The 27,932-nt window shown below is 41.9% G+C and overlaps 2 protein-coding genes across 4 annotated transcripts in view; one reads left to right on the top strand and one right to left on the bottom strand.

Annotated features, from left to right (window-relative positions):
- Positions 1–27,932, bottom strand: part of RBP4 (retinol binding protein 4) — an 85,979-nt gene that overhangs the window by 32,933 nt on the left and 25,114 nt on the right. The window lies entirely within an intron of this gene.
- PDE6C (phosphodiesterase 6C) overlaps positions 1–27,932 on the top strand; it is a 64,861-nt gene that overhangs the window by 12,330 nt on the left and 24,599 nt on the right. For 2 of the 3 annotated variants that reach the window (XM_012454793.2, XM_012454795.3), the window contains exons 5-15: positions 1,181–1,255; positions 2,257–2,321; positions 2,422–2,488; positions 10,649–10,696; positions 16,184–16,333; positions 16,922–17,065; positions 18,441–18,509; positions 20,950–21,096; positions 21,322–21,429; positions 21,811–21,920; positions 26,861–26,948. In XM_012454793.2, the coding sequence (XP_012310216.2) occupies positions 1,181–1,255; positions 2,257–2,321; positions 2,422–2,488; positions 10,649–10,696; positions 16,184–16,333; positions 16,922–17,065; positions 18,441–18,509; positions 20,950–21,096; positions 21,322–21,429; positions 21,811–21,920; positions 26,861–26,948 (1,071 nt within the window). The remainder of the gene's footprint in view (positions 1–1,180; positions 1,256–2,256; positions 2,322–2,421; positions 2,489–10,648; positions 10,697–16,183; positions 16,334–16,921; positions 17,066–18,440; positions 18,510–20,949; positions 21,097–21,321; positions 21,430–21,810; positions 21,921–26,860; positions 26,949–27,932) is intronic. The other variant, XM_012454794.3, reaches the window with a different exon arrangement.

Below are 27,932 nucleotides of genomic sequence, written 5' to 3'. Positions count from 1 at the left end.
GCCCACTCATTTTTTGTATTTTTAGTAGAGACAGGGTTTCTCATGTAGGCCAGGCTGGTCTCGAACTCCTGTCTTCAAGTGTTCTGCCCACCTCTGCCTCTCAAAGTGCTGGGATTGCAGGCATGAGCCACTGCACCTGGCCTTATTTATATTTTTTAATATCCATGTGATTGGAAGTTATTTTTTCAGAGTAATTATTCTAAGTGGATAAACATAGGATGAAGCACTAGGATTGCTGGGTTCTGATCTTGGTTCTGGGACTTTCTAGCTGAGTATATTGGTTAGGATTCTTTTGGCTATAAGAAACATCAGACACAGCTAAAAGCATCTCTAACAATATGATGTTAATCTACCCCTTAACAAGGTAGGGCAGTGCTAGTACTGGTTGATTCAGAGATCAGTGCAGTCATCAAAGTCCAGGTGCCTTCTCCTTCTTCCTGGCAAGGTCTTGCTACCTGCAGCATGTTGGTGAGGCCTCCTCTATGGTGGAAAGATGGCTGTTGCAGCTCAAATCATGGCACACAGTCATGATACAACTGGGAGGTGTTTCCTCCAAATGTCACTCTCATCAGCTTTCATCTGAGGAATACCTTTCCCCAGGAGTCCCTCAGCAGACTTCTCCCCCTTCTTCATAGTCCAGAGCTGGGCCGCATACCTGCCCTCAAACTGATCTAGGCACCTCATGTAGACCACTCATGGGCTGTGGTCTGATGGAAAATTACCACCTGATACCCCCATCATGTCAGGTTATGCCAGTAAGGAAAAAAGGAGAATGGATGCTGGGTAAAGCAACCAACACTTGGCCACTCTGTGCGACCTTGGCCAACCCTCTGAATCAAACCAGATTTAGTTGAATTATCTATGAAAGAACTGCTGTACATTGAGTACTTTGAACTATGTGCCAGGGTAGATGTTTGCTATGTATTATTTATTTAATCCTCACAACAATTCTTTAGTACAAATTCTACTGTTATCCCTATTTTACAGATTTAAAAGGTTAAGTGGTTTGTTCACAGTCAAAAATTCCTAAGCAGTATTGTTGGGAATGATAGATCTTTCAGCACTAAAATTCCAGAACTATGTAGATTAACATAAAATATACAAACACATAAAATTCATATAAGATATGGTAGGTCATGGAACATTGTATTTAATGACATTTAAATCTCATTGCCTCCAGGAATTCTATGATGAATGGCCAATCAAGCTTGGAGACGTAGAGCCGTATAAAGGTCCAAAAACACCTGATGGCAGGGTATGTGCAAATGTCTTCCTTGATGCTGTCTGTGTGTGGTTTCAGGTGCTAAAACTAAGAGGCCACAGTGCATAGAGGAAGGAGCACTGGCCTGAAAAGGCCTGGAGTCGTAGAAACAGCACTAGACAAGGAGTTTGAGGTTCTAGTCCCAGCTCTGCCCTAAGCCAGAGCTGACTGGCCCTTGCCTTAACTCATTGTTAAGCCTCTCCATTTCCTTTTCTATGAAGCCAGGGCTTGGTAGACTAGTGGTTCTCAACAGGGAGGAATGCATCAGAGCCACCTGCACAATATTTTAAAGAAGTACCTGGGCCCTTCTTCAGATATGTGGGATTAGAATCCCCAAGGAAGGGTTGGGTTAGGCTTACTTCCCCCTTGACTGCAAACTTCATGAGGGCAGAAACCCTTGTGTCCAGAGCACACAGGAAAGAGAAGTCAAGGGGATGGAATGTATCTAGGCCTCAGGTTCATCATCTTCCCCATGAAACAGAGAGAATACTTCTCTAGTCCCTTTCACCTTTGGCAATGTAACCTCCTGTTTCTGAGGCACCTGTTGAGATAAGTCACTGATGAAAGGAGGTTATGGGCTCACTATATATGATGTACAACTGACTGCAGTTGAGAAATTATGTGATTTGTCCTAGTGAAGTTATTAATGTCAGGTATTTCTCGACAACAAAAGGCATCACTTGAAAGTAAAAACAGACTCTCTGATGATTTGGTAGCTAAAGATTCCCCCATCCCAAAAGCTGTGTGAGGCAATTAAACTGTTTAAAAACAAAATTTACTTTAGCCTTGTACCTGTAGATAAACAGCCAATAATAGTTCTGGTTTTACTGTAAGTTTGTAGTCAGGATAAAAGTAGTTTGATCGTTTATGTTATAATAGAATGTGGTTGGGAAATAAGGTTCTATTCACAAGAGTTTTAAAGTACAAGTTTCCCAATGAAAAATGATTTATTTGGGAAATAACATTATTCCCATAATATCCTCTTTTTTCCTTAGGAAGTCAACTTTTATAAAATCATTGATTACATTTTACATGGAAAAGAAGAGATCAAAGTGATTCCGTGAGTATTGATGGGAAGTTGCTGCTTCAGTTGCCATGTTATTTTTGCACACATTGCATTTCTCTATATTGCAATGATTTTCTTTCCTCTCTTCCCCAAGGACGCCTCCTGCAGACCACTGGACACTCGTTAGTGGGTTGCCAACATATGTTGCCGAAAATGGATTTGTAAGTTACTGAACAAATTCAAAATTTAAATAATATTGCATGAAACTCTTATTAGCTAAAATATAGATGAAATTGTGAAAGCAAGAATGCATCCAATAAAAGTGAGATGACCACTTCCTTTGGCATAGGAGAAAGAAGATAAGAATCTTGGCAGTCAAATGTTGGTTAACTGGAAACTTCTGAACTCTACACAAAAATATTTAGTCAACACAAGAAAGATTCCTCCATCCCTCAGTTTCTTATTCTGCAGCCACACACATTTCAGACATTTTTTTGGAAGACAATGACTATGATTTAATGACTAGGTTTAATTCTATCTCAAGTAGCTCATTCAATTTTTTAAAGTATAAATGAGGGGGATGGGTGGGGATGATGTGGGATGTGGAACTTTTGAATATTGAGCTAAAAGCTTGGGCCTCTAAGGTCTTGATCCACCTGCTAATGTTCTTACAACATTTAGAACATAATGTTCTTCAAAGAAAGGACTAAAACAGACATTCCTGATTGAAAGTTCAAAAAAGACAAATAAACTGCTTTTTGCCTATTCAAAAGCACAGATGAAGGATGCTCAGCCCATCAAATGATGTAATTTATTCAAGTTAGATATGAATTAATGCATGGCAGAAAAGATTCCTTAAATTCTTAGGCTATATATGCTTATAAAAACTTCGACAGATGGTTGTGTTTTCTTTGTAAGAGTAGTACAAAAAGAGTAGACATGGTTCATTCAGTTATTCTTCGAAAGCACTTACCATGGGGCCGAGAGGCAGAAGGAGTTTGGTGAGGTGGGGATTTAACAAGGGAGCCCACTTAGATCTCCTTAGATTGTTAGCTTTTTAGGACTTTTGTGAGCAAGTTGTTAAACTGTTGGCAGCTTGAAATCTCCCATGGTGGGAGAATTAGGACCATGGAAATTGGCAACTGATACAAGCCAGGGCTTTCACCAATTCCCGGCCAAGGGAGCTGATTTTCCCAGCACCGTCTCTGGAGATCACAGTTCTAGTTCCAGCCCATGGATTTTAACTAATCACTTAACTTCTTTAGGCTTCCATTTCTTCATTTTTAAAAGAAAAAGTGTGAATTTAATCACCAAGATCCTTTCTGGCTTTAAAATGCTATGATTTCTGAGTGCGGTGGCTCATGCCTGTAATCCCAGCACTTTGGGAAGTTGAAGCGGGTGGATCACTGGAGGTCAAGAGTTTGAGGAGGATCCAAGATGGCCAAATAGAGGATCCAAGATGGCTGAATAGACACAACTTCAGCGCACAACACCCAGAGAGAGAGATGCAGAAATCCAGAGATCTCCTAGCTCCAATGGAGGTACCAGGTGCATTTCAATGGGTCTGGTCTGACGGTGAGCAAAGCCCACTCAGGGCAGACCGAGGCAGGGAGGGGTGCTGCTTCACCCAGGAAGTGCATCTGACTGGTGAGTTGGAGGCTCCCCTTCTGGTACTCTAGTCCAGATATAGCGCTTCCCCCAAAGCCTCAGCAATACAACAGGGGATCTTTGCCAGTCAGGTGCTGGGAATTACAAGTGCAGAGTTGAATAATAATCCAGGTGGTGACCCGGATTGGCACACAGACCTAAACAGACATATAAACCCAAAAGGCGGCCAGGAGAGCCTGCAGACTGAGCTATCGCTCCCTACCCCCGCCCAGAGAGAGAGAGAGCTGTAAGCAGGAGCAGCTGGGCAGGCCCCTATCCCATGACCAGAGATGGCCGGGTGCAGCTGGGTGGGTCCCTACCCTCCCCCACAAACCCCAGAGGGCTGAAGCTCTGACTCTAGTGGGTTGCACAGCCAGTGCCACAGTCTGAGATGAACCCTGAATGATCCAGCCCAGTGGAGGAAGGGCACAAGCCACCACTAGAGGGGTGGGACTGGGCTACATGTTTTAACAAAAAATACAGGAAGCCTACGTAGCAATGGGACAGCGTTCTTGACAACCCAGCAGCCCCTACAAGTCAGCCGAAGAGGTGAAGAGGCAGGCCTAATCTCCCAGTATAAACAAAAAGGACACAGGAAGCTTCCCTAGTAACCTGAAGGAGTCCCTAGAAACCCAGTAGCACCTCCACAGGCAGACAAGCAACCTCATCAAGCAGCTCCCTGACACCACAGCCAGGTAAATCCACAAAGATAGGAAAAAACCAGCGCAAAAAAGATGAAACCATCAAAGACCAGAACACCTCTTCTCCTTCAAGGGATCACAACTCCTCAACAACACAGGATCACAACTTGACTGAGAAGGAGTGCAACAAATTGACAGAAACAGGCTTCAGAAGGTGGATAATAACAAACTTTTCTGAGCTAAAGGATCACATTCTAACTCAATGCAAAGAAACCAAAAATCTTGAAAAAAGGTTAGACGAAATGCTAACTAGAATAACCAGCTTAGAGAAGAACATAAATGACTTGATGGAGTTGAAAAGCACAGCACGAGAACTATGTGAAGCAAACACAAGTTTTGATAGCCGTATCAATCAAGCAGAAGAAAGGATATCAGAGATTGAAGATCAACTTAATGAAATAAAAAGAGAAGGCAAGACAAGAGAAAAAAGAGTGAAAAGAAATGAACAAAGCCTCCAAGAAATATGGGATTATGTGAAAAGACCTAATCTATGCTTGATCGGTGTACCTGAATATGATGGGGATAATGAATCCAAGCTGGAACACACACTCCAGGATATTATCCAGGAGAACTTCCCAAGCCTAGCAAGGCAGTCCAAATTTCAAATTCAAGAAATACAGAGAACTCCACAAAGATATTCCTCAAGAAGAGCAACCCCAAGGCACATAATCGTCAGATTCACCAGGGTTGAAATGAAGGAAAAAATGCTAAGGGCAGCCAGAGACAAAGGTCGGGTCACCCACAGAGGGAAGCCAATCAGACTCACAGAGGATCTCTCGGCAGAAACCCTATAAGCCAGAAGAGAGTGGGGGCCTATATTCAACATCCTTAAAGAAAAGAACTTCAGCCCAGAATCTCATATCCAGCCAAACTAAGCTTTGTAAGTGAAGGAGAAACAAAATCCTTTACAGACAAGCAATTACTGAGAGATTTTGTCACCACCAGACCTGCCCTACAAGAGTTCCTGAAAGAAACACTAAGCATGGAAAGGAACAAGTACCAGTCATTGCAAAAGCAAACCAGTTGGCAAAGTCCAAAAATGCAATGAAGAAAATGAGTCAACTAATGGGAAAGAAAACCAGCCAGTAACAAAATGGCAGGATCAAATCTACACATAACAATATTAACATTGAATGTAAATGGCCTAAACACCCCAATCAAAGGACACAGACTGGCAAATTGGATAAAAAGTCAAAACCCATCAGTGTGCTGTATTCAGGAAACCCACCTCACATACAAAAACACACATAGACTCAAAATAAAGGGATGGAAGAAGATTTACCAAGCAAATGGAGAACAAAAGAAAGCAGGGGTTGCAATCCTAGTCTCTGATAAAATGGACTTCAAACCAACAAAAATCAAAAGAGACAAAGAAGGACACTGCATAGTGGTAAAAGGGTCAACCCAAAAGGAAGAGCTAAGTATCCTAAATATATACACCCCCAACACAGGAGCACCCAGATACATAAAGCAAGTTCTTAACAACCTAAAACGAGATTTAGACTCCCACACAATAATAGTGGGAGACTTCAACACTCCACTGTCAATATTAGACAGATCAATGAGACAGAAAATTAACAAGGATATCCAGTACTTGAATGCAGAGCTGGACCAAACAGACCTAATAAACATATACAGAACACTCCACCCCAAATCCACAGAATATACATTTCTCTCAGCACCACATTGCACTTACTCTAAAATTGACCACATCATTGGAAGCAAATCACTCCTCAGCAAATGCAAAAGAACAGAAATCATAACAGTCTAACAAACCACAGCACAATCAGACTAGAACTCAGGATCAAGAAACACACTCAAACCCGCACAACCACTTGGAAACTAAACAACTTGCTTCTGAGTGTCGACTGGATAAACAATGAAATGAAGGCAGAAATAAAGAAGTTCTTTGAAACCAACCAGAATAAAGACACAACTTACAAGAATCTTTGGGATACCTTTAAAACAGTGTCGAGAGGGAAATTTATAGCAATAAATGCCCACCAGAGAATAGAGGAAAGAACCAAAATCGACAAGCTATCATCAAAATTGCAAGAGCTAGAGGAGCAAGATAAAAAAAAACTCAAAAGCTAGCAAAAGACAAGAAATAACGAAGATCAGAGCAGAACTGAAGGAGATAGAGACACAAAAAACCCTCCAAAAAAATCAATAAATCCAGGAACCGGTTTTTTGAAAAGATCAACAAAATAGACAGACTGCTAGCCAGATTAATAAAAAAGAAAAGGGAGAAGAATCAAATAGATGCAATAAAAAACGATAAAGGGGATATCACCACTGATCCCACAGAAATACAAACTACCATCAGAGATTACTACAAACAGCCCTATGCACATAAACCAGTAAACCAGGAAGAAATGGATAAATTCCTAGACACTTGTACTCTACCAAGACTAAACCAGGAGGAAGTAGAAACTCTGAATAAACCAATAACAAGGGCTGAAGTAGAGGAAGCAATCAATAACCTACCAACCAAAAAAAGTCCAGGTCCAGATGGGTTCACAGCCGAATTCTACCAGACATACAAAGAGAAGCTGGTTCCATTCCTTCTGAAACTGTATCAAACAATAAAAAAGGAGGGAATTCTCCCTAACTCATTTTATGAGACCAACATCATCCTGATACCAAAACCAGGCAGAGACTCAACTAAAAAAGAAAACTTCAGGCCAATAGCCATGATGAACATCGATACAAAAATCTTCAATAAAATACTGGCAAACAGATTGCAACAGCATATCAAGAAGCTTATCCATCACAACCAAGTAGGCTTCATCCCAGGGATGCAAGGCTGGTTCAACGTACACAAATCCATAAATATAATCCATCACATAAACAGAACCAAAGACAAAAACCACATGATTATCTCAATTGATGCAGAGAAGGCCTTCAATAAAATTCAACAGCCTTTCATGCTAAAAACTCTCAATAAACTAGGTATTGATGGAACTTATCATAAAATTATAAAAGGTATATTTGACAAACCTACAGCCAATATCATACTGAATGGGCAAAAGCTGTAAGAATTCTCTTTGAAATCAGGCACTAGACAAGGATGCCCTCTCTCACCACTCCTATTCAACATAGTATTGGAAGTTCTAGCCAGAGCAATCAGGCAAGAAAAAGAAATAAAGAGTATTCAATTAGGAAAGGAGGAAGTCAAACTGTCTCTATTTGCAGATGGCATGATTGTGCATCTAGAAGACCCCATTGTCTCAGCCCCAAATCTTCTCAAACTGATAAGCAACTTCAGCAAAGTCTCAGGATACAAAATCAATGTGCAGAAATCAGAAGCATTCCTATATACCAATAACAGACAAACAGAGAGCCAAATCAAGAGTGAACTCCCATTCACAATTGCTACAAAGAGAATAAAATACCCAGGAATACAACTAACAAAGGATGTAAAGGACTCCTTCAAGGAGAACTACAAACCACTGCTCAACGAAATAAGAGAGGACACAAACAGATGGAGAAACATCCATGCTCATGATTAGGAAGAATTAATATCATGAAAATGGCCATACTGCCCAAAGTAATCTACGGATTCAGCGCTATCCCCATTAAGCTACCAATGACCTCTTCACAGAACTGGAAAAAAACACTTTAAACTTCATATGGAATCAAAAGAGAGCCCACATAGCCAAGACTATCCAAAGCACAAAGAACAAAGCCAGAGGCATCACACTGCCGGACTTCAAACTATACTACAAGGCTACAGTAATCAAAACAGCATGGTACTGGTACCAAATCAGAGACATAGACTAATGGAACAGAACAGACACCCCAGAAGAAACACCACACATCTACAACCATCTGATCTTTGACAAACCCAGCAAAAACAAGCAATGCGGAAGGACTCCATGTTTAATAAATGGTGTTGGGAAAACTGGCTAGAAATGTGCAGAAAGCAGAAACTGGACCCCTACCTGTCACCTTACACTAAAATTAATTCCAAATGGATTAAAGATTTAAACATAAAACCTAACACCATAAAAACACTAGAAGAAAACTTAGGCAAAACCATCCAGGACATAGGCATAGGCAAAGACTTCATGACTAAAACACCAAAAGCAATGACAATAAAAGCCAAGATAGACAAATGGGATCTAATTAAAATTCAGAGCTTCTGTACAGCAAAAGAAACCATCATTAGAGCAAACTGAATGATGAAAACTCAACCAACAGAATGGGAAAAAATTTTCACAATCTACCCATCTGACAAAGGGCTAATATCCAGAATCTACAAAGAACTAAAACAGATATACAAGAAAAAAACAAACAACCCCATTCAAAAGTGGGCAAAGGATATGAACAGACACTTTTCAAAAGAAGACATATATGAGACCAACAAACATATGAAAAATGCTCATCATCACTGGCCATCAGAGAAATGCAAATCAAAACCACAGTGAGATATCATCTCACGCCAGTTAGAATGGCAATCATTAAAAAAATCTGGAGACAACAGATGCTGGAGAGGATATGGAGAAACAGGAACACTCTTACACAGTTGGTGGGAGTGTAAATTAGTTCAACCATTGTGGAAGACAGTGTGGTGATTTCTCAAGGATCTAGAAATAGAAATTCCATTTGACCCAGCAATCCCATTACTGGGTATGTACCCAAAGAACTATAAATCATTCTACTATAAAGACACATGCACACGTATGTTCACTGCAGCCCTGTGTACAATAGCAAAGACCTGGAACCAACCCAAATGCCCATCAATGATAGACTGGACAAAGAAAATGTGGTACATATACACTATGGAATATTACACAGCCATAAAAAAAACGATGAGTTCCTGTCCTTTGCAGGGACTTGGATGAATCTGGAAACCATCATTCTCAGCAAACTGACCCAAGAACAGAAAGCCAAACACCGTATGTTCTCACTCATAGGTGGGTGTTAAACAACGAGAACAGGTGGACTCAGGGAGAGGAGCATCACACATTGGGCGCAGTTGGGGGGAGTAGGGGAGAGATAGCGGGGGGTGGGAAGGGAGGGGAGGGTGGGGAGGGATAACATGGGCAGAAATGCCAGGTATAGTATGAACCTAAAGTTAAATAAATAAATAAATAAAAAGAATAATACTGCGGCAGCAGAGGAGGCTGCTTCTCACCAAAAATAAATGAGTAAATAATAAAAAAAAAGAGTTTGAGACCAGCCTGGCCAACATGGTGAAACCCCGTCTCTACTAAAAATACAAAAATTAGCTGGGTGCAATGGTGGGCACCTATAATCCCAGCTACTTGGGAGGCTGAGGCAGGAGAATCACTTGAACCCAGGCAGAAGTTGCAGTGAGCCGAGATTGCACCATTGCACTCCAGCCTGGGGAATAGAGAAAATACTCCATCTCAAAAAAATAAAAATAAAATAAAATAAAATAAAATACTCTGATTTTAAGTATCTCATAGAGAGACATGGTCTTTTATTAGGATCCATTTGTGACTATGACCTAAGGTACAGAAAACTTAAAATGACTCAAAATGGAATGTTTTCTTGTTCTTATAGATGTCAGCAATAAGTCTGTGAATTTCAGTAATTAAAGTGGTATCTCTCACTGAATCCTTACTTTGGTGTAACTAAAAACCTATCTGGCTTTTTCCTCCTGCCCCTTAGCCATCATCTCCTAACCCAAATCTTACTTCAGGAAGAAGAAAAGCAGTCCTAGCTCTGCTGCTCATACCTGCTCTAGCAGAGCTAGAATTTCTCAGTTTTCTCCTCTCCTTGGCCTGAGTAGCCTGTTGCTTTAAATTTGAAGAGGATTTCCTAGAGTCTGGGGGAGTGGGAAGGAGCAGAGATGGTACCACATGTCCTCCAGTGTTAGCAGCAGAGAAACTGTCTTGAATGAGCTGTTAGCGGTTGTGTCCTAGCTGAGGTCCATTTGCCTGCAAGCAGTCAAGAGCAGAGTAGGAAATCCTTACTCCCCATGAACTCTTGCTTATTCTGCTTTGTGGTTGAGAGGGCTCCACCACACATGTTTCAGAACTTTTGTCTCCTCTTGCCTTCCAGATCTGTAACATGATGAATGCCCCTGCAGATGAATACTTCACATTTCAGGTAACTGCACTCTGAGTCAGGCCTCGACTCTCAGGGCTGGGGTCGAGGGTGGATGCTCTTGCCTCCCCTCTATCCCCACAGTCTGCCTGATGCTCAGATTGGCCACAGGTACACACAGGTCATCTCCCACTCACCCTGGCTGGGGCCAGCAAGTAGCAGATTCTTCAGTGAAGGAAGAAGAGGCCAGTAAGGAAAAGAAAGATCAGACAGAAGGCCAGGGAGGGGACCTGCCACTCCCCCATTTGATCACACTCCTGGTCATTTGGGGCAGTGGTCCCCACTTTTTGGCACCAGGGACCAGTTTCATGGAAGACAATTTCTCCACAGAATGGGGGTGGTGTGAGAGATGGTTTTGGGATAAAACTGTTCCACCTTAGATCATCAGGCATTTGATTCTCATAAGGAGTGCACCACCCAGATCTCTCACATGCACAGTTCACAGTAGGGTTCACGCTCCTATGAGAATCTAATGCTGCTGCTGATCTGACAGGAGGCAGAGCTCAGACTGTAATGCAAGCAATGGGGAGTGACTGTAAATACAGTTTCACCCAAGTACCGCCTGCTCACCTCCTGCTGCACAGCCTGGTTCCTAACAGGCTATGGGTCAGTACTGGTTTGCAGCCCAGGGTTTGGGGACTTCAATCTGAGAGCAGCAACAATGCCTCGCCCAGCATTCATGCTCAATAAACGTTCTCTGCACGCATGATTGGCTGGCTACATCCTATAGCCTGAACCCACCTCTCCTGATGGTTTCCTCAGCAGCCCTTCCCTGCGGCTTATTGCAACTGTTCTCAGGAAAATCAACAATTCTGATTGAGTCCTTAGAGCTTCTCTTGCTGTTAGACTGGGTTGTATCCTTCCTTCTCCACTGTGCAGAAACCCCCTGCCTGGGGAATCTGCCTCCACTCCCCACCAGATACTCCCGGGAATCAGCCTCTGTATGTGCTCCTCTAGTGGACCCACTTCTCCCGATTAGGGCTTCCTGCTGGAACCTGGCTACAGACCCGGAGTTGATCCCTCCCCTCCCCGAGTTCATCCAGCCCACCAGAAAGGCCAGCCTGTGGTCTTTACCACCCCTCCCCACCTGTCAACCCCAACCTGTCATCTCTGCCACTCCCCTGTCCACCTGTCCATCCCTCCTCACCTGTCATCTCTGCCACCCACTCCCCAGCTGTCACCTCCTCCCAACCTGACTGCTGGAGATAAACTGGCATTTGGCTCTGCAAACTCTTCTTTTCTGCCTCTGGGCACTTGTTGTTCCATGCCCTGCATTTAAAAAACATCCCCTCAGAGCCCTGATCTCAGTCTGGAATACAGACTGCCTTCCCCAGTGGGTACCGTCGGAGCCCTTCTGTCTCTTGCACACAGAGTCCCATCTCTGCCTCTCTGGAAAAGCCAGCCTTCCCCAGGCTGTGGCATGCCTCCTTAGCTGCAGAACCACACCATGCCTTGGGGAAATCTGTACACACTTGCTTCGTGCCATGCATCTGCCATGCATCTGCCTGCTTCTCCCTTTGCTTACTGACATGGAAAACATGTAAACACCATATGGTTGCTCTAGCTCCTTCCTCTTTGCAATTGAAGCTTATTTGTGACCATGCTGTGCCCAGCCCTGATCCCTATATTTATGGCAGGTGGATGCCAGGCTAGGATGCTTGCCAGCAAAAGGGGGACAATGATTTTCTAGAGTCTGAACCATAAGCAGTCATCGTCTGAACAGGGAGTGGAATGGGGCTGGCCCAGGAGAACCCCGGCAGCTCTGTGAGATGTGAGGCCCTTTGCTTTCATGCTCCACTGCAGCTACTGCAGGAGCAGCTGTAAAAGCACTCTGACAACCTGGGCAGAAGGAGGCCTGGGACCTCCCTGGGGTCTTGGGGAGTCCCCATTGAGGGATAAACCTCCAGGCCACAGGGATTTCCCAGTTCTCTGGGAAACATCAGTGTGGTGCCCATGAAAATGTGCTTCTCAGATTGCCACCTGTGGGAGTGTAACTGCAATGGCTGCTGGACTGAAATCCATAGTCACATCTGTGCTGGGGCTACACTCTCCATGGGCCACTCCCAACTGGTAACTGAGTGTGGCAGGGACAGTAAAGCAGGCCAGTTCCTGGAAGACAGCCAGATCCCCTGCCAGGTAGCATCATCCCTTGGAATGCCCAACAGCTCTGCAAACAGTTTCAGAGCAGCACGGTGGTATAAGGGGCTCCCCCAACCTTCCATTCTTCCGTTTCTCCTTTGCACAGCACAAGGTTGGGATTGTATCTCTATCTGATGCCCCTCTCAGGCCCCTCAGCCTCGCTCCCCACTTCGCCTCACTGGCATCACCTGGCATCATTCTGCAGAGCAGACCAGGGCGGGGTGGCTGCCCTCCCCAAACTACCACCCTCCTTTTGTGCTCCGCCTTCCCATTCTCTCTCTCCCTGGTCAGGCCCCACTCTGATTCTTAGGTTCCTTTTTGCACCTGAGAAGTTTGATGGAAAAGCCAATGATATAAAAAGAACCGCCGTCAGAGCAAACCTGCCAAGGCAGTGGTTCTCAGACTATGTTCCTCGTGGGCACAACTGATTCGTTTCCTATCCCTGCTGCCATGAATTGCCACTGAGGATTTAAAATCACACAAATGTAATATCTCACGGTTCTGGAGGTCAGAATTCCAAAATGGGTCAAATGGGTTAAAATCACGGAGCTGGTGGGACTCTGTTGCTTTCTGGAGGCTCTGGGGAGAATTCGTCTTCTTACCTTTTCCAGCTTCTCAGGGCTGCCGCCTTCCTTGCCTGGCGACCCTTCCTCCGGCAAAGCCAGGAGCGGCATCACACTGACCTTGCTTTTGTCATCATAGCTCCTTCTCCCAGTCTGATTCTAACCTCTTTTCCACTTTTAAGGATCCTTGTAATGACACTGGGTTCACCTGGAACAGCCAGGCTAATTTCCCCATCTTAAGGCCAGCTAATTAGCAACCGCTATTCTATCTGCAACCTTAATTCCCCTCTGTTGGGTAAGATAACATATTCACAGGTTCCAGAGATTAGGGTATAGACATCTTTGGGGGCCATTGTTCTGCCTGCCATAGTGTTCTTGAAGTGGACTAAGGGGTCTTCCTTTAACATCAATTAAAATGATCCCAATTCACAGGGGGAAAAGTGCATAGAATTTCCTCTGTTTTTTGTCCTACTAACTTTTCTTAAACCTTAGGTTCCTTCTGCCACTTGTCTGTCTACAAGCTCTAGCTAATGGCAAAATACATGAATATGAACTGGTAGCAAATGTATATTTCCTGAAATACTGAGAAGCAGTCAGCAAAGCTTATTTTGGAAGCTTTAACAAATACACATGAAGTTCTTTTGCACACATGTGATATATTTCCTATTCTTGATTTTGCCTTTGGTCCGTATGATGGCACAAGTACATAAATATTTCTCAGTGTTTTCCAAAGATGCACACTTTGCAAACACTATGCACTGCATCTTTTTTTTCTAAAGCTTTGACTATCAGGACACAGACATTGAGGTTTGGTTCGTCTGCTTTTCATTCCACATATAAAGGCTAGTCATAAGTAGTAAACAGGTTACTTAGATTGAGCACCTATTACATCCTCAGTCTAAATGCTAAATTGTGGTTCAGGCTATAAGTGCAGTTGGAATTCCAAAAAGGAGAAGTTCTGTATCAGTTAGAAAAGTTAGAAAAGGCTTCAAGGAAGAGTCAAGACTTACCAGGGGCCTGTAAGGATGACTAAATAAGCCAAGGGAAGTCTTGAAGAACAAATAATATGGTGTGTTGAGTTCTTGTCTATCTTTGCCTTAGCTACATACTATGCAAATGCTATATCATGGTTCTCACACTTCAGAGCGCATCAGAATTACTTGGGAAGCTTATTGAAGATGCATGCTCAGGCCAGGCATGCTGACTCATGCCTGTAATCCCAGCACTTTGGGAGGGAGGCTGAGTGGGTGGATCACTTGCGGTCAGGAGTTCAAGATCAGCCTGGCCAACATGGTAAAACCTCGTCCTTATTAAAAATACAAAAATTAGCCAGGCAGGGTGGCACAGGCCTGTGATCCCAGCTACTCAGGAGGCTGAGGCAGGAGAATCACTTGAACCTGGGAGGCAGAGGTTGCCGTGAGCCCAGATCACACTCCAGCCTGGGTGACAGAGTAAGTCCCTGTCTCAAAAAAAAAAAAAAAAAAAAAGCATGCCCAAAGATAATGAAATAAGCTAAAACAAATCCGTTGCACATGGTCCTTGGACCACACTTTGAGAAACACTCCTAAACTTCTGTGCCTGCATCCCTCCACTAGACCCTAAGCATCTTGAGAGCAACACCTGTGATTTGTTCTCTTTTGTACCTTCAGCAACTGGCCCAGTTCCTGGCATACCAGAGGCTTGACAAATGTTTACTCAACACACCACAGAATGAAAGACTATCTTGATGGATGAGTCAGAAAAACAAAAACCACACTCGTATTTCAACAGGAAAATTTTATATAAGGAATTAGCTAAACAGATGTTGGAAAAAAGTGTAAAGGGAACAGTGAGGTAACATAGTGGTAAGAAGCACTTCCCATCCCTCAGGCTTGGGAAAGAAAGGGAAAAGGTTAGAATTGTCAGAAAACAGAGACTTGGTTCTAGTTCACACCATTGGATGTGCTAGAGTACGTATAATGGCTGTACGGTCCTAGCATGTTCTGACACAAAGCAGGAATTGCCACATCTAACACCCAAAGATTATTCTTTCTTTCTTTTTTTTTTTGGAGACAGAGTTTCACTCTGCTGCCTACGCTGGAGTGCAGTGGCATAATCTCAGCTCACTGCAGCTTCGGCCTCCTGGGTTCAAGCGATTCTCCTGCCTCAGCCTCCCAAGTAGCTGAGATTATAGGCGTGTGTTACCATACCTGGCTAATTTTTGTATTTTTAGTAGAGACAGGGTTTCACCATGTTGACCAGGCTGGTCTCAAACTCCTAACCTCAGGTGATTCTCCAGCTTTGGCCTCCCAAAGTGCTGGGATTATAGGCGTGAGCCACTGTGCCTGGCCTCTTTCTTTAAATAAAAAATAAACTAAGTGACGGTTGGGAGGTAGCTATAGGGAGGAAGTACAGGGGAGTCTTGTAGTGACGGAATAGTGTTGTATCTTGATTCTAAAGGTGGTTGAAAATCTACACAAGGGATAAATTTGCATAGAATGATATGTACACACATACACACACACACATACAGGCACAAGTAAGTGCATACAAATCTGGTAAAATCCAAATCAGTTCTGGATTGCACAATGTCTGTTTTCTGGTTTTGATATTGTACTATAGTTACACAAGACAGTGGAAAATGTACTATAGTTGTGTAACCACAGTTACCATTGGGTGAAACTGGGTGAAGGGTACCTGGAAACTCTCTGTACATTTCTTTTGCAATATCCTGTGAATCTATGATTATTTCAAAATGAAAAGGCAAAAAAAAAAAAAATAATAACTTGAGGTCCCTTCTCATTTGTAGAAAGGACCTGTAGATGAAACTGGTTGGGTCATTAAGAATGTTTTGTCCCTGCCTATTGTCAACAAGAAAGAAGACATTGTGGGAGTGGCTACATTTTACAATAGGAAGGATGGAAAACCTTTCGATGAGCATGATGAATACATTACTGAGGTAAGTGCAGTAATAAGAAAATGGGAGTGAATGCAATTCACAAAATAAGAGAGGGCGCATAATTATTTGTTATTCTGGAATATTTTGAAGGGCCATTAAGACATGAGTCACACATAGCTGTAACCAATATGTTGTTATTTTGTCATTTCTATTTCCTGACTTCTATAAACTGCAACATTTTCTACCAAAGTATAAAATTGTAGCTTAACTAAAATTCATGATAAAACTAGGAAAATGGGAAAGAGGATTTTCCTCTCCTCTTTTTCACTCCTTCTTCCTGTTACCTCTCATTCTTATTCTTCTTCCCAGCCCCTTGCCTAATTTTTAGGTCCTGGTTGATTATACTGGTGTTGGTAACCCATCTCTCTTCTAACAAAGTATTCATGGTGCATGGTACACTTTAAAAAGCAAGAACTCAGCCAATGTTATTGTCTGAAGCTGATGATTAGTATGCTTTTTTCAAATTAAAAGAAGGAATGGGGTGGTTGTTGATGGAAGGGAGGCTGATAGAAAAGCATGCAGATTGTTGCCTCCAAACCAATTTTCCTTTAACTGAAGAGAATTAGAATCACCTTTTATCCATTTCAGACTCTCACACAATTTCTTGGATGGTCTCTTTTAAATACTGACACCTATGAAAAGATGAATAAGCTGGAAAACAGAAAGGACATAGCTCAGGAAATGCTCATGAACCACACCAAAGCCACTCCTGAAGAAATTAAGTCCATCTTGGTAAGTGGGGAATTCAGTCCTGTGGATGTAAGATGCTATCTAACCAAATATTCTAGAAGTCACCCAAATACCCAGGAGTCTGACAAATGCGAATGGTTTACTCCTGGGCTGAGAGAGAGAAGGAGGGAACGAGGGGTTGGAAGAAGACATGGATGGCCCAGTGTACAGAGACCCTTAATGGAAGTACAGCTGCTTGGCTGGAATAGCACTTTGTTAAAAACAGCCCCTGAGGTTGTGGGAGCTAGAATAATAACATCTAACAAGAAAAAAATATATTTTAGGAAGGGAAATGTATCAGTCAGCTATGGTCATATAATGCTGCATAACAACAACCCTAACACCTCCGTGGCATGCAGTAATGAACCTCTGTCTCTCACTTGCATTTGTGGGTTGACCAGGCTTTGACTGACAGTGGCTGGGCTTGGCTCCAAGCTATGAATTTGGTTTGCTCTGTGTCTCTCATCCTTCTCAGAATAGGAGCTACCTGATAGACATCCTTCTCACAGAGATGACAGAAGTGGAAGAGAGCAAGCCCAATTGTGCAGGCATACTTCAAGTTTTGCTCAATCACATTCACAAAAATACTCACTGGGTAAAGAAACCCACATCACAAAGACCAACTTTATAGATGATGGGGGAACAAGTGGGAATTTGCTAACCATGTTCTAATCACCACAAAATGAAGGAAAAATATCATGCACCCACCATCTCTATTCCTTTTATTTCCCAGGCTGTGTGTGTGTGTGTGTGTGTGTGTGTGTGTGTGTGTGTTTGTGTGTGTTGGTGGGTGGATATAGTTTTGCTAGAGTGGGTTGTTTTTGGTGAGGGTGTTGGTTTTTGGTTTTGCTGAGTGGTCTGAGTGTAACTCAGTTTGAGATGTTAAAGGTGAGAAGATCTGGGGAGAATAAAGGAAATTGCAATAAGCTAATGTAAGCCACTCATTTTCTTTTTCCTACATGCAAACAACCCACACCTCTTTTTTCCTTTTTTTTTTTTAACCAGCTACTGTAACCATTTTGGGGGAATTTAAAAAATCAAATATATTAGATTATTTCTTGAAAAAAATTCTTCATAATCAGGAGCTATAGGTCTTTGTACCCATGATGAAGAATGCATCTTTGCCATGGAACTTATTATAGTATGTTTTATTTATTTACTTATTTTTAGAGATGGGGTCTCACTCTCTTGCCCAGGCTGGAGTGCAGTGGTGTCATCACAGCTCACTGAATCCTCCAACTCCTGGGCTCCAGGGATCCTCCCGCCTCTGCCTCCCATGTATTTTAAATATATCTTACCTAAGATTTTAATAGTAGAGGAATCAGATGGAAATCTTCTCCTTTAGGAATTTCACACCTCAATTGCTTTTACATTTTAGAAATTTCAAGAGAAGTTAAATGTTGATGTAATTGACGAATGTGAAGAAAAACAACTTGTTGCAATTTTGGTAAGTGTTTTCCTTCTAACCTTAATGCCTGTTAAATAGATAATATATAAATCAATAATATATTAGGACATGCTTTCTTGTTTTTCAAGTAAATGTTGAGTTTTCTCTTTCCTGATACTTCTCAAGGCTAAAAAGAAAGATTTCTTCTAAAGATAGATCTGATTTCCTGCTTTTCTTCATCTTTGTCACCTCTGGTCCAATTCACACAGATAATTTACAATTGCAACTCGTCTAGACTACTGCTTAGGGGACTTCAGGCACAGAATCTGGGGATATCAAGGCACAGTTTATTTTAATAGCTGTGGATGACACCATGGCCACCCCAGGGGACATGACAGAGTTAGAGTGGAGCATGGATCCTTCTAGGCACTGTCCCCACCCTCCACCTGCCATTTCTAGCTTCTCTTCTGGAGTCTGAGGGCTTCTGTGCTTTCTTGTTGTTGCCAGTAGGCTATCCTATTATTTCTGGTTGAAATTAACTTTTTCACTCTACTAATTCTGTCTTTTGTTGTGTCCAATCAACTGTTAAACTCTCAATAAGTTCTTAATTTCAGAGAGTTTTTTCAGTTCTAGAATGTACATTTAATTCTTTTGTTAAGGTTCTCTGTGTTAAAACTTTTTATCATTTGATCTATTTTGACTATCTTTCCCTGTATTAAAAAATGTATTGATGTTTATTATTTTAAGGTACCCATCTTAATACCAGAATCACTCATGTTTTCACGTCATCGGAAGTTCCCTTTTCTCCCATTTTGCTTGGCTCCCCCTTTGAGCACCATCCTCTCAGCCTGGCCCAGAAGACCACCCTTTCTTCTCCCCACTTGCCCTCAACAGTAGGCATCTTCTTGGAAAACAAAACTTTTGTTGACATCCATGACACTAGAAATTTTCTAGTTTCTCATTTAAAGGAAGAAGGATCTCATGTTGTAGAAGCAATAAAGTGGACACATAACCAGTAGACTTCCTAAAACACCAGCCTATTTTGAATGTAAAATCTAATCTGGGCAAATCCCAAATCATTGCTGCATAAAATTGAGGAATATAAAACATATTTCAGAGGAGTTCTCCAAAATTATCCTGGCGTAATTTCTCCGCTACATAATTATTTGTCCATCCTCATGTACCTGAGCCTTTCTCCAGGTCTGCATTTTCATGTTACCTTCAGGGAAGGCTCAGCCAATTTTCTGGGTGTAATAGCAACAGTTCTGTGCAAGGGTGTTAGTGGCCAGCCCAGGCTCGGGGGCTGGGGGGACTGGAAACCATAATTTTGCTTTAAATAGCCATATGCCATTTGGTGTTGAAATCTGCATAAATACAGCATGGGCTGTCCCCTGAAAAACATTCAATTTACTAAGAGGAGTGACCTATTTTTCCCTATGTTTGTGTTCTTCTCAGCGTACTATTAAGGACATACTACACATTCAATAAATACCCACTGAACTGAATTGCTACCGCAGGTCTGTCTAGTACACCCACATAGGTGCTGCTAACTTCCGCCTCTTGGCACTTTCTCTCCCACGTGGAGTCATCTCCCCACTTCGTTCTGCCAGCTCAGCTGCACGCATGCTCCTCCAGCATCTCTCCTCATTTAATTTCCCAACTGTCCAAGGTCTTTCAGTTTCTCCCTTTGCATGGAGCACTGGCCATACTCTCTGATTATTCTAAGCGTGTACTTTTCATTCGTCTACATTTTGTAACCACTTTAATAAGTTAAGTTCTTTAAGGGCAAGATCCATATTTTTATTTCTTAAGTCACGCCAATGCCATGTGCCTACTTCACTGTTTTTTCACATAATCTGGAATCCTAACTAGATGTGAATTCAATGAAATGTCTGCACGTATACCTGTGTACTGCAGGGAATTCACTGGTTTATCCATCCATCCATTCATTCATTCAACAAACATTTCCTGAGCACCTTCATGGGACAGGTACTGCGGATGTGGGATATGGCAGCAAATAAGCAGATGATTCCCGCCCTCGGGGAGCTCACATTCTAGTGGGAAACTGTCACTGAGCATATAAAGAAAAGTAGGAGAATTGAATTAAGTAGTTGTTTACTCTGTTCACTGAATATTTCTTGAACAGAAAATAAGTTGAGTATTGAAAATGAGTAAGGCTTTTGTAACTAAACATTTTATTTTGCATCATAGAAAGAAAATAGCTACTGGAGTTGGATTTGGAATGGTATCCTATCACTTAGAAAGTTTTTAATATAGCCAAGTCTCAGTTTCACCACCTGTGAAATGGGGGTAATCGTGTAGGCCTGCTGTGAGGATAATCTGTGCAAACTGCAACATCTATTCACTGGGACATGGTGCCTCAGTGAATCACACATTGTGCTCTTTTATTGTAATTTTGTTTTACACCAATGTTGACTATGGGAGTGGAAAGGGAAAACAGATGAATGTGATCTGAAACAATCCTTCCTTATTTCGACAGAAAGAGGACTTGCCAGACCCACGCTCAGTAGAACTGTACGAATTCCGCTTCAGTGACTTCCCCATTACAGAGCACGGATTGATTAAATGTGGAATACGACTGTTTTTTGAAATAAATGTGGTGGAGAAATTCAAAGTACCTGTAGAGGTCAGATGGTATTTAATTTAAAATACTGTGTGATTTAGTGGCTCTATGTCACTGATGTTTTCTGTGGTTCAAAAGATGGACTCAGTTTGAATTTTAAATTAACTTTCTAAACACATCAGCTTAACCCGTCAACTGGACTAACACATCTTTTTAGATAAGATCGCCACAGACCCTCTAACCTTTAGAATTTGATTCCAAAGTCTGAATGGTGTTGTCTTCTTTTAGGTTCTTACCAGATGGATGTACACTGTGAGGAAAGGATACCGCGCTGTCACTTACCACAATTGGCGGCATGGGTTCAATGTGGGACAGACCATGTTTACTTTGCTGATGGTAGGTGCAGAGGGCCGTAAATACTGCTAAACCTGCAGACTTCCCATTTGAATATGATGAGAAATAGATATGGTCTATCATTTTAGACCAGTAATTTAAAAATTCAGGGCACAAACCCCTCTCCGTTGCACAGGAACCCAGGGAACGTGGGTATCCTTGAGCACTGGTGACATGATCACTCAGATGTTCACATTACTTCCCTTCTTAAAGGAAAGTTCAGTCATTACCCACAATGCTATAATACTCACAGGAAATGAAGTGAACTTGCTCCAAAAACCTAGTGAGCCTTTTCTCTATTGCAGGCAGGACTTGCTGTACTTGGTATAGAGGTATATTGATTCAAATCAATTATAGATATATGTATATATGTTATTTTTTTAGACAGGAAGATTAAAGAAATACTACACAGATCTCGAAGCATTTGCCATGCTCGCTGCTGCTTTCTGCCATGATATTGACCACAGAGGCACCAATAATTTGTACCAGATGAAGTAAGTGAACACATGTGCAATCTTGACACTTACTGGTGGACATTGGAAGGTACCTAGGGTGAGAGGAACACTTCTCCCTGTTCCTTGGCCCAGTCAATCCCTCTTTGCCATGTTTGGAAATCCCAGGGCTGGGTTCTGTTCCCTCCCAAGCTTCTGCCTTCACCATAATGTTGCTCTTTCTCCCTAGGGGCCTGCATCCCCCATTCCTTTGTTTTTATTTCCAGATGTGCCTCTGTCTTCTTCCTGTAGGACTTCAGGCTTTCTTTTCTCAACCTTGTTTAATCAGAGTATTGAATTCCTATAATAAAGTGCATGAATCCAGCTGGGCACGGTGGCACTCGACTGTAATCCCAGCACTTTGGGAAAGTGAGGCTTATGGATCACCTGAGGTCAGGAGTTCAAGACCAGCCTGGCCAACATGGCGAAATCCTATCTCTACTAAAAATACAAAAATTAGCTGGGCATGGTGGCAGGCACCTATAATCCCAACTCCTAGGAAGGCTGAGGCAGGAGAATCGCTTGAACCTAGGAGGCGGAGGTTGTACCGAGCCAAGACTGTGCCACTGCACTCCAGCTGGGGCAACGAAGTGAGACTCTGTCTCAATAAACAAACAAACAAACAAACAAGGTGCATGAATGTTAGGCTTACACTTGTATACTCCAATGGAGCACTCCCCAGCTCAGGCTAGAGAACACTACTTCTGGGCTCACTACCCTTCACTTCCCTGGTCTTTTTGCTTCTACAAAACTCTCCTTCAGCCGGTCTTCTATCTTAACATCGATACCATCTTTCTCTCTTGCCACAAGAAAGGAAGTACAATAAGAAGGGTACAGGCTCTGGGCTCAGGCATATTTGGAGTCACTGTTATGTGCACAAGTTATTTAAGCTTTCTAAGCCTCAATTTCCTCATCTGGAAAGTAAGAATTATAATAATGGTATCCAGCACATAAGGTTATTGTAAAGATTAAATGGAATCATGCATATAAAGCCCTCAACTCATGGTAGGATCTTGGCAGTTAATAAATATTAGGTATAATTGCCAGGCGCAGTGGCTCACGCCTGTAATCCTAGCACTTTGGGAGGCTGTGGCGGGCGGATCATGAGGTAAGGAGTTTGAGACCAGCCTGGCCAACATAGTGAAACCCTGCCTTTACTAAAAATACAAAAATTAGCTGGGTGTGGTGGTATGTGCCTGTAATCTCAGCAACTCGAGAGGCTGAGGGAGGAGAATTGTTTAAACCCAGGAGGCAGAGATTGCAGTGAGCTGAGATCACGCCGCTGCACTCCAGCCTGAGAGACAAAGCAAGACTCTATCTCAGGAAAAATAAATAAATATTAGGTATTATTATGATTACTATTATTGTTATGATGTCATTGGAACTCTTCATTCACCAGCATTCCTCGTGGCCCAGCCCAGCTCCTTGAAATGGGTTTTAGGATGGTCTATCTGCCTTAGTCACACTTCATTCTCATTTCCGACATATGGCTTACTCCTCTCCAGAAGTAATGAAGTGTTATACACAGAACAGGCTTTGAAGTCTTGGGTTTGTGGGGACCAACTACTTCCTGGTTGGGGGATCTTTGACAAGTCACTTAATCTATTTGAGATTCAGTTTCTTAGCCATGAAATGGATAAAGTATTGACCTCTCAAAGATTGCCATGAGAATCAAATGAAATTACATAGGTGAAACCTATGAGAAAGTGCCTAGTAGGCAGCTTTCATATATAATTTCATTGAATGAAAAGCATTTTGTAAGCAGTGACTCCTCATCTTCAGCAATTCTACCTATTATAAGGCTTTGTCTTGAAAAGACGATCTCCATCCAGACTTCAGGCAAGAGACATCTTCATCTCAAAAGGTTCCAGCCTATACCGGCCACTCACTCCTCCTGAATGCAAGTCCCCTGATAGTCACTGAAGTTCTCTTCCTCCTTCTTGATCAGTAGAATACTAGCCAATTCAGTTCCGGAGGAACAAACTGAGCATCTCCCAAGTAGCTGGTACTACAGGTATATGCTACCATGCCTGGCTAAATTTTAAATTGATTTTGTAGAGACAGGGCCTCCCTATATTGCCCAAGCTGTTGTTGAACTCCTGGGCTCAGTTTTTCCCTCTAGAAACAAATTGGGCTATAGACAAAGTGGGCCAGAGACCAAGCTAAGGATTTGATACCTACTACCTCATTTAACCTTCACAGCACAGTGAAGGGAGGTACCATATAGGAAGTACTGTTATCCCCTTCTTTTACTGATGAGCTCAAAAGATGAAGTCAGACTTGCCCTAGGTCATAGGAAGTAGCAGGATTGAAGTTGGCATCATCTTGCCTCCAGGTTTGCAGGAAGGATAAATGCAGCCACACACTGCCCTCTGCATTGGCCTGGTTTTCTTTCATCATTCCTCCTCTGTCAACTCAACTGTAGGAGCACGTGGTGATGGAAGGGCTTCCTGACTGTAGACTGGCAGTGTGTGTGTGAATGTCTGTGTGTGTGTGTAAATTCATCTTTCATTTTTTTGAGACAGGGTCTTACCCTGTCACCCAGGGACTGCAGTGGCAGGATCATGGCTCACTGCAGCCTTGAACTCCGGGGCCCAAGCAATCCTCCCAACTCAGCCTCGAACTCCGGGGCCCAAGCAATCCTCCCACCTCAGCCTCCCAAGTAGCTGGAACTACAGGTGTATGCTACCATGCCTGGCTAACTTTTTGTAGAGACAGGGCCTCCCTATGTTGCCCAGGTTGGTGTTCAACTCCTGGCCTCAAGTAATCCTCCCACCTCAGCCTCCCAAAGTGCTGGGATTACAGGCATGAGCTACTGTACGAGATCAATTAATTCTTTTTTTTCTTCCACTAAATCATTTGTGAGTGGGTTGCAGATACTATATTTCATTTCTAAATATTTCAGCATGTATTTATTAAGAATTAGGAGAACATTCACTTACATAAACAACAATACAATGATCACCCTCAGGAAATTTAACATTGGTGTAATACTATTATCTAATATACAATGTTTTTCAAAATTTTCCAATTACCACAATAATGTCCTTTATAGCTATTTTTCCTTCTAATTCAGGATCTAATCAAGGATCACACTTTACATTTAGTTGTTAAATATCTTTAATCTCATTTAATCTGGAGTAGTTGCTCCACCTTTTTGTGTTTCAGGATGTTGACATTTTTGAAGAGTCTAAGCTAGCTATTTTGCAGAATATCTTTCAATTTGGATTTAACCACTTGTTTCCTAATTACTAAATTCAGACTAAACATTTTTTGGCAGGAATTCTACATAGATGATGTTGTGTCTTTCTCAATGCATTGTGTCAAGAATCCCATGATATCAATTTTATTTATAAATTATGTCCAATAGATCTCTTTATGTAAAGCAACATTTTCTCCTTTGCAGTCAATAAGTAATATACAAAACATTGAGACCAGATGAATATCTAGCTTCCTAATAACATTTTTAACAACATTTTTAAACCTAAAGGAATTAAAGATACCACTCCTTTCTAACTAGAATTGAGGTTTATTCATTTTTTAAAATATATATTTTAAATTGTTACATAATAGATGTTCATATTTTTGGGGTATGTGATATTTTGATACATTCATATGATATGTGATAGTCAAAACAGGGTAATTGAACTACCTATCACCTTTAACATTTATTTCTTCATGCTGAGAACATTCAAATTATTCTTCACTAGCTATTTTGAAATATACAATAGGTTGTTGTTTGCTATAGTTACTCTATTAATTTATTGAAGACTAGGTCTTATTTATTCTTCCTACCTGTATATTTGTACCCATTAATCAACCTGTCTTCATCATTCTCACCTCCCTTCCATTCTTGGCCTCTGGTAACCACCAAATTACTGTCTACCTTCAAATAAAGGAAATGTGGTATATATATATAAATATTATTCACCCACCAAAAAAGTAAAATCTTGTCATTTGCAGCAATAAGGATGGAACTGGAGATTATTTTGTTAAGTGAAATAAGCCAGGCATGAAGAGTCAAATATCACATGTTCTTACTCATATATGGAGGCTTCAAAAGTGGATCTCATAAGACAGAGTAGTTTGGTGGTTATAGAGGCTGGAATTTACTCATTTTAAAAAATATCCAATGCCAACACAGAGGAGTTGTTTAAATATGTGTTAAAATTATGATCAATTGTAATATTGATTAGATATGGCCTAATTATTCTCCAGCTAAAGTATTTGCTTTCCCTGACCTGCCAGTAACCTGGCTATGACCTCTCTCAGCCTAAAGTTTTGTTCTCCATGAAATAAATAAAACTTCTCTACTAAGGGTACCAGCCAGGTTTTTTATTTCTTCTTTCTTTAATTTATTCTATATTTTCATGACAGTCTTCACATCATCTATAGACCTCTGACTTCAGCCTCTTTTACCCCGAAGGCACTGAAGAAAAATGGTACAAAAAAGACTGGAGCCCTCACTTATGTAAAGCTGTGATCTAATTGTTAATAAATGGGAACTCTAAGCTTAAATTCATGTCACTGTCTTGGGGGAGGAGAGAAATGTTTCTTTATAGTGCTTTTCATCTTGGTTCTATGCAGATAACCTATGGGCTTCCACAGGTTTGCTATACATTTTATAAGTCATAGTCCACCACCATAAGCCCCAGGGAACTTAAGAAATTTAGTTACAAGGAGCTGTTCTCCTTAATTTAAACAATTCAATCACTTATGCCTTCAACAAATTCAGGGGTTTTTTTTCCAAAAGAGCAAATTCTCATCTTCTAAATTTAGGAAATCTTTTCCAATATGTTGTTTTTGACCACTTCACAGGTATTGAGTTGGGAGAGAGAGGAGAGACATTAAGAAAAATCCTGAAACAATAAAGATACTGTATCGTATGAGCCTATGTGTAATTTTTAAACAGCTAAAATCATGGCATATCATTTTCCTTCTAGATCCACATCTCCATTAGCAAGACTTCATGGTTCTTCTATTTTGGAGAGGCACCACCTGGAGTACAGTAAGACTCTGTTGCAGGATGAGGTACGTGAACCTCTCTTTACAGCTAAACACAAGTTCTGGATCAAAGCACTAACCCACAGAGAATGCTCGGAAAAAGGGTAGCCTTGAGTTACAGCAGTTGATAGCGTATACCCTTATTGAAGTCAATTGATATAAATTGCTCTATTGCAATAGTTTTTGAACAACCAAGTTGGAAGTAGCTGAGACAGCTGAAGAGAGCCATAGAAAGTCACAGAATCTCTGTGGGTCTGTGGGGAAAGAAGAAAAAGCTTATGGTGGATGCAAAAGGGCTCTGTACATCCCAAGCATATATAAATGTAAAGGGGAAAGGAGGCTACATGGTCACTGATTTTCTTACTCATTCATGGGGCATAAGCTATCGGGAATGGCCTATGCCTTTAAGAAAGTCAAGCTTTCATAGTGGAGTGTATTCATACGTTCTTACATTGCTATAAAGAAATACCTGAGATTCCATATTTATAAAGAAAAGAGGTTTAATTGGCTCACAGTTCTGCAGGCTGTGTGGGACGCATGGCAGCATTAACCTCTGGGCAGGCCTCAGGGAGCTTACAATCATGGTGGAAGCTGAAGGGGGAGTGAGCACTTCACATGGCTAAAGCAGAAGGAAGAGAGGTTGGGGGGAGGTACCACACAACACTTTTAAACAACCAGATCTCATAAGAACTAACACAGTATTGTGACCAAGGAAGATGGGGCTAAATCATTCATGAGAAACACTGTCCCCAAGATCCAATCATCTCCCATCTCCAACACTGGGGATTACAACTGAACATGGGGTTTGGGTAGGGACACAGATCCAAACTGTATCATGGAAGTAGGCATGACTTAGCCAGCCACCATCAGAGAGGCACTGAGCCGTGCTCAGAGAGTTTCAAGGGAGAAACCTCATTCGTGTGAGGACTGTGGTGGTGGAAAGGGGCAAAGAGGTGGGATCAGACATGGCTTTCTGCAGGAGCGGCTCTGAGCCCCTTGAATTCATTGTGA

The sequence above is a fragment of the Aotus nancymaae genome, unplaced genomic scaffold, assembly GCF_030222135.1.
Source record: "Aotus nancymaae isolate 86718 unplaced genomic scaffold, 86718_ANA_hifiasm-v0.15.2.pri h1tg000010l, whole genome shotgun sequence".
NCBI lineage: Eukaryota > Metazoa > Chordata > Mammalia > Primates > Aotidae > Aotus > Aotus nancymaae.
Note: the sequence above shows the minus strand (reverse complement) of the source record. Positions and strands in the feature narration are given on the sequence as shown.